At 35.6% G+C, this 6,965-nt stretch overlaps 1 protein-coding gene across 1 annotated transcript; it reads right to left on the reverse strand.

Moving 5' to 3' along the window:
• Nucleotides 1–1,476: 1,476 nt before the first annotated feature.
• LOC148804232 (uncharacterized) lies at nt 1,477–2,235 on the reverse strand. Its single transcript, XM_088900156.1, has 2 exons — nt 1,867–2,235; nt 1,477–1,749 (listed from the first exon to the last, which is right to left on the reverse strand). The coding sequence occupies exons 1-2, from the start codon at nt 2,233–2,235 to the stop codon at nt 1,477–1,479; spliced, it is 642 nt and encodes a 213-aa protein (XP_088756282.1).
• Between the last annotated feature and the right edge of the window lie 4,730 nt (nt 2,236–6,965).

The raw sequence follows: 6,965 nt of genomic DNA on the forward strand, positions 1-6,965 counted from the left end.
AATTCTTACCACTACCTAGATGAAAACTCTATTTTTTCTAGGTAGATTTTAAAAGTATAAACTTTTATGTTATTGGAATTATTAATTTATTTAGTATGGATTTAATTAATAGAACTTAATGATGAAAAGAAATAAAAATTACTTAAATATAAGATTCACTGAACATGAATGCAAGTTAATAAATTAAATATTGGATTTATTGAGAGGGAATTGAATGCATTGAATATCATAAAATTGCCTCTTTTTAACTCATTTAATATCAATAACTGATTACCCTATTTGCCCTCACATTTTATCAATAAATTTAAATGTAGAGGGGTAAATTTTGTCCTAAAAAAATTCCAAAATTATTCTTGACGTCATTCTTGCCCACCATTGGGAGGGAAGAAAATTGTTTTGCTTTTAAATTACTTTTTGAAATATTTATTTTTATACTATTAAAATTAATATTGTGGATTCAATTATAAGAACTTAATGATGAGAAAAATATATCTTAAATATAGGATTTAATGAGAGAGAATAGGAAAATATTTTTATTTCCAATTGGTTTTAAATTTTACATTCAATTTCCTTCATTAATAAAAAACATTTCTTATTTATCATACTTATTGCTGTTTAATATGTATGTTAAAAATGTTCCCAATTTTTTTAATTTCTATTTTTTCATTTTATCAAATTTTGAGTTTTATTATTTAAATTGTGAAAGCAGTGATTAACCCATTCGACCCAAAATGTTACCACCACCTAGACGAAAACTCTATTTTTTTAGGTCGATTTTAAAAGTATAAGCTTTTATGTTTTTGGAATTATTAATTTATTAAGTATGGACTTAATTAATAGAACTTAATGATGAAAAGAAACAAAAATAACTTAAATAAATTAAATATTGAATTTATTGAGAGGGAATTGAATGCGTTGGATATCATAAAATTACTTCTTTTCAACTCATTTAATATCAATAACCAATTACCCTATTTGCCCTCACTTTTTATCAATAAATTCAAATGTAGATGGGTAAATTGTCCTTAAAAAAATTCCAAAAATATTTTTGAGGCCATTCGTTCTTTTTAAAGTAGTATAGATATATTTGTATTTTTTCATGTTTTAATTTTTATTATTTAATTATGGAAAAATGCTACATGGGTTGACCTATTTGACCTAAAATTGTTTAATTTCTTACCACCACATAAAAATATAGCTTTTCCAAGTCAATTTCAAAAGTACACATTTTTATGTTATTAGAATTATTTATGTATGGATTTAATTAGTGGAACTTAGTAATTAAAAGAAACAAAAATGCCTTAAATGTATGGTTAAATGAGGGTGAATGAGAGTTAATACCTAGGAATTTAATAAGAGAGAATTGAATGCAATGAATAATAGTATTCAAATTATATTTTCTGCCCTCATAATAGATAGGGACCCTATTTAAAAAAAAGGGTATTTTAGTCAAAAAAATTCCAGAAATCTTAGACCTTATTCGTACTTTTTATAGTAGTATAAACTTGCAACTATATTGGCATTGGGAGCTTCACTGGAAACATTATGCTGAATAAGCCAAGATTCATGGCTAAGTAGTAGACCAAGAACATCATTCATGCCTAACTGATCAACATCAGTTCTATTAGTAATAACAGTGATAAGAGATTCATATTCACTTTCTAGTCTAGATAAAACGTAAAGAACAAGGTCTTCCTTAACTATTGGTTCAAAAACAACAGACATATTGTCTACAATAGTTTTTGCTTTCTGAGCATACTCACTTATGGACAAATTGCCTTTCTTAAGATTTTGTAGCTACTACTTTAACTGTAGCACCCTAGGTCATGATTGAGAAGAGAACGATCTCTCTAGGGCACTCCAAACTTCGGCTGCAGTAGACAGTCCAACAACTTGGGCTGTCAGAGATGCAACAAGCCAACTTAAAACAAGTTGGTCTAACTGTACCCATGAAAAATAGTTTGGGTTAAGAATTTTCTTACTACCACCATTGGGATCTGGAATTTTCTTTGGTGATGCCTTGGTTGAACCATCAATCAAGCCCATCAATTTGTAGGCTCTGAGAACTGGCAGAAGTTGAGCCCTCCATAGAAGAAAATTTTCTCCATTCAACTTGATGGTGAGATATGGAAAAATGTTGGGAATGATGTTCATCGCTATTGTACTAGTCATATTCTGAAGATCAAAGGAGTTGGAGCTAATGACTTCAAACGAATCAGCACTATGAGATGCCATAGGCTCTGATACCAAGATAAGAATGTAGAAGAGAGAAAAATAAAATAATAAAAGAATTCTTTGTATTGCTTGACCTATCGACCAGGCTGAGATGGGTACAATATATATACACAAAGAACAAAAAATATAAAAGAAACTAAGAATAGAATAGGCAGTTGCCTATGTACAAAGATTGCTAATTAATTCTCTTTCTAATTTACTGGTTGCCAAACCTGTATGAAAGCCTTCATTAGTAACTACTATTCTTGGAGGAGATCTTTCATTGGCAGCTGCTAAAGATCCTTTATTGGTAGCTATTAAGTTAGACTGAGAGCCTCCATTGGTAACTACCAGACTTGTGGAGTTACCTTCTGGAGAGCTTTCCTTAATACACCACCTACTTCTTATAGTTCTGCTCTCAGCTTGGTTGTGCAGGCTCTCTTTCTTTTCATTGGTTAACGATAACTTCACTTTTGATACGGCATTGTTTTAGGCTTTAGCGCGAGGCTCAAACTAATGAGCCCAGACGAGAGGAGATTAGCAGGAATACCTGACATGGATTTGTGCATTGTCTTGTTTGCTGCTCTCTCTCTACTAGCTTTAGTAGTGTTATTACCAAACTCTTTTTGGATTGGAGCAGGATTAATAATCCTTCCTCTAATCGTGTGACGATTAATTGGACCGGCCCAATTATAAGTACATATCTAGAGAAGGGTTGGTAATTGATGTTGTTTGGTCCATGGTGTACCGAACTGAGGATGTAATAAGATAAATCCCTACCAACTGGATGAAGTCGAGGTGGAGGGACAAAGTTGTGCATCAAGGTAATCTGCAACCATACAGAGGATTAGAAGCCCGAGGAGTCGTTCCCTAGGAAGGCACTATGACGCTCAAGTTAGTAACATGAAATTGAGAGCGGTTGGGATGAGTTGTTGAGGGCAGTCCGATGTGAGGAATGGATATGAGAGCAGAATGCTGAGTAGCAAAAGTCCTTTACCTCGAGGGGGAAATGTCTTTAAATAGCTAAGCATCCATTGTAGTCGGATGAGGTCCGTGGGATTGTCGGGATGAGGCTGCACACTAAGGTTCTCGGGAGGTCCCGCTTTCCTCGATGAGGCATGTCTCCTTATTTGTGTGGGACTTTGCTTCCTCGAGATGCCTTTCCATGACGTGACTGTGAAGACGTGTGCTGCCATGGTCCAAAGATGTTGGCCACGGAATCCGACACGTGGAAGCTTCAGCTAGCTAAGACACCACTCAGATAGTAATGACGGTGACAATGGTGGTGGTCGCAATATACGACAAATGCACGATGACAGAAAACTCACAAAGGTTCATGAAATTTTTCATCAGTTGGATTTTATTTTAAAAATTTGAAGAATAGTGAAAGGCAATTTCAATATTTGTTTTGTTTTTTTTTTCATTAGTGCTTAACAACGATATCAATTGTTAGAAACAGTGTTAGTTTAAGAAAATTGCCATTTTTATTATTGTCCTATTAAACGAATGTGTCATATATATATATATATATCTTGCATACTTAAAAGGTAAGCAAAATAAACGGAGAGTGGGCCTGGGATCTAGTTGTAGTATATGAGATTTTACCAGAAACAAAAAATCAAGTTTTAAAATCACGATCCAGATTGACAGTCAAAATTTTGCATTTTTGTAGTGGGAAATTTGGTGGTAGCAATGATGCCAAAGAGAAAATGCAAAAAGGACCATAATGGCAAATACAGCCAACATGTTTGAAATGATCCACAAGTATATATGGTCACTACAACTTCAAATTGGCATCAACGTACTCATGTCATGTGTGCTCCACATATTCACCTGTAGTGTGTCAAATAACAGACTTTAACGGTGTCCTGCAATGTGAATGATTTTGTTTTTAAAAACAAAATGAGCTGCCATGTCAGCAAAAACAATACATTATTCCTTCCAAACAGACCTTGAGTGAGTGGGCGCAATCTAAACTTGAATTGAGCTTGGGTAATCTGAAATCAGTCCATTCCAACCAAACCCAAGCCCACTCAATATGTATAACATTCACAACCATGTAGATTTGCACCCCAAGCCTGATCAAATCCAAACTTAGCCTAGCCATATATGAAAACGGTACTCCAATTCTTAGTAAGGATCACTTTTATAAATTTAATGTTAATATTATCATTATATGTATGTATGTATGTATGAAGATGGAAAAGGATGAAAGCATGATTTAGCCATATCAACGGATCGGGTTTATTTTACTTGAATCCAACCTGAAACCCGATCAGCACCACCACATGGGCATCCCTATTTAGACTGCGTTTGGAAGAGGTGTAAATCCCAGTTCGGTGTAGTTTTACACTATGGTCCACTTTTGTATGTGTTTGGTTGGGATGTAAAAGAACACCGAAAACTGGTGTAAAACTTTATTTTGAAAGATATTTACATCAATTATCAAATGTATAAAATACTTTGATTTCTTTTTTATGTAAAAAGCAATGGCTCTCTTCCTCTTGCTCTGTCACCATTGAGCTTCTTTCGCCGGCATCCTCCACCGTCAAGTTTCCTGTTTCCGTCGTCGTTCCAACTCCATGTGACCCTCTTCCTCTTCCACTCACTCCCTCTCTATCTCTCTTCTCTCTTCCACTACTTCACGCCCTCTCAAAAGAAAAAAGAGGGAAAAAAAAAGTCGTTGCCACCTCTACCACTTCTTTTTCTCCTCTTCATGGATCCATTTCGAATTGAAACTTGAAACTTTTCCCTTCTGGAAAACGAAAAAGAAAATAAAACTGACGACAATAATAATCACATATTAGAGTATCAAACCGGTTTGGATTGGATTTTTACGCTAAAAGAGTAGTCCATTAAGCTTTTCTCCTTTAGATAAAAACCCATAAATCTTTCGGAAAAGCATGAACAGGTTTAATGTAGATTTCTGATTCTCACTGCAAAGCTATAAGCATTCAGAAAGTCCAAAAATCACATTCTATGCACCCATATCCGCCCATGAATTGACATCAATTCTGAGCTGACACCTACCCCAAATGTACTTTGAGCCTATAAACTCTGACCCTGGGATTATCAGTCATTCTCCCTTAATCTATCTTATTTTAGTTGCCTTTCTTCATCTTCTCTTCGCTATTATTGTCAAGAAAATAGAGAGCTCAAACCAACAGGAAGAAAAACACCCAAAAATGGATTAAAGGGGTACCAGAGTAGAGAAGGTTAAAAGAATTTTTCAGCAATTCGATATGAATAAATATGGAGGTCCCAATAGGCAAGAAATGGTGTATCTCGTCGTCACCGAAAATCCTAGGGTTAAATGAGCAAATCAATGCAATCCTTGATGAGGTCTTCAGAGCCTACGGGGACTTCATTGACAGCGAAAATGGTCTCTCCTATGAAGATCTTCTCTGGACCTACGACGATGGTGCTGGTGATGTTGAGTGACTTTAATGTCCTGGGTTTCGACTTCAATAATGGCATTGGTAAAGCACCCCAAGCTTCTAAGGCCTCTTCCTCTTCTGTGAAATTGGTACCAATCGGCAGTTATGGGCGAGGGTAGTTTTACACCCATGTTAATTTCAAACGCTTGTAGAAAATACTTTCACGTTTTACACTGTTCTTCCAAACACACAACAGTGTAAAAGTAGCATCTATCCAGTTCATCTTTTGCTTTTGCTTTTACATAGTTTTGTATTTACACCTCTTCCAAACGAAGCCTTAGAAGTAAAATCTCATCATGTTTACAAATTGTTACTCAATTCCATGCACCCATTCCAAACTAAGAATATGTTCCAACTATTATTTTCCAATCCACCCAGCTAGCATCCGTTTTGGATGGTTAGATTCTTGATTGAGAACGTGGCTGGCTGAATGGCTTGAATTCAAGTAGGTTATGATTTAATTAGAGTCTCAAATTCATAGGTGTTTCTTCAATAGAGTTTGACGCATTGTTTGGTTAAATCGTTTATCAAACAAATATTTGTCTCGGTTAATGTTAAAACCATGTGTTAGATGAACCTTCTTTTTTAATGTGTATTTTTTTGTTATTCAGATTATGTGGCACCTAATCACGCCTAATAGGGTCTAATGACAAGTGCCTAATTATCAAAAAACCATTTTTCAACCATTAAATAGTGGACAATGGAGCTAAACAACCCCCTTAGTACAAACTGGCCAAGTGGCCAGTTGTTGAAGGAAGGAGACAGGCGTAGTGTGGTTGAGTGAGTAGAGACCAGAGAGGAGAAGAGACTTTTTTGTAGGAATTCCGGATTATATATTATGATCGATGCCCTATATCAGAGGTGGTCTGTGATTGAGGGCAGTGGGGATTTGGTCATCAGGGTGGCAGAAGAACATGAGATTAATGGATGACGGACGCATATATATGCCCAGTTCCATGAAGGAGCCATGGCGTGCACCATCTCCACCAAAAGCCTTCTCAGCTCTTTTATATCCATCCATTGTACAGACTAGAGAGACAAGAACACACGACCACACGCGCCCGGGGAACTACATGTCAACCTGGCCACTTGTGCAACACGCAACGACCACACACAGACACACGCCACCACAACTTGAAATTAAATAATATATAGAGGAATAAAACAGAGATTAGAAACAAACAGTATAACCCACTCAAAATCCGGGTGAGACTTGATTTGTTTCAAAAGTTGAAGATTTTTTTTCCACTAATTCCCATTCCCAAGTATCCAAACTCTCTCCTTTTAACTTCCACCGCTTCTTCCCAAGAAGTG

Source organism: Nelumbo nucifera, chromosome 1 (genome assembly GCF_055504915.1).
Source record: "Nelumbo nucifera cultivar China Antique chromosome 1, China Antique-T2T, whole genome shotgun sequence".
In the NCBI taxonomy this organism is placed as follows: Eukaryota; Viridiplantae; Streptophyta; class Magnoliopsida; order Proteales; family Nelumbonaceae; genus Nelumbo; species Nelumbo nucifera.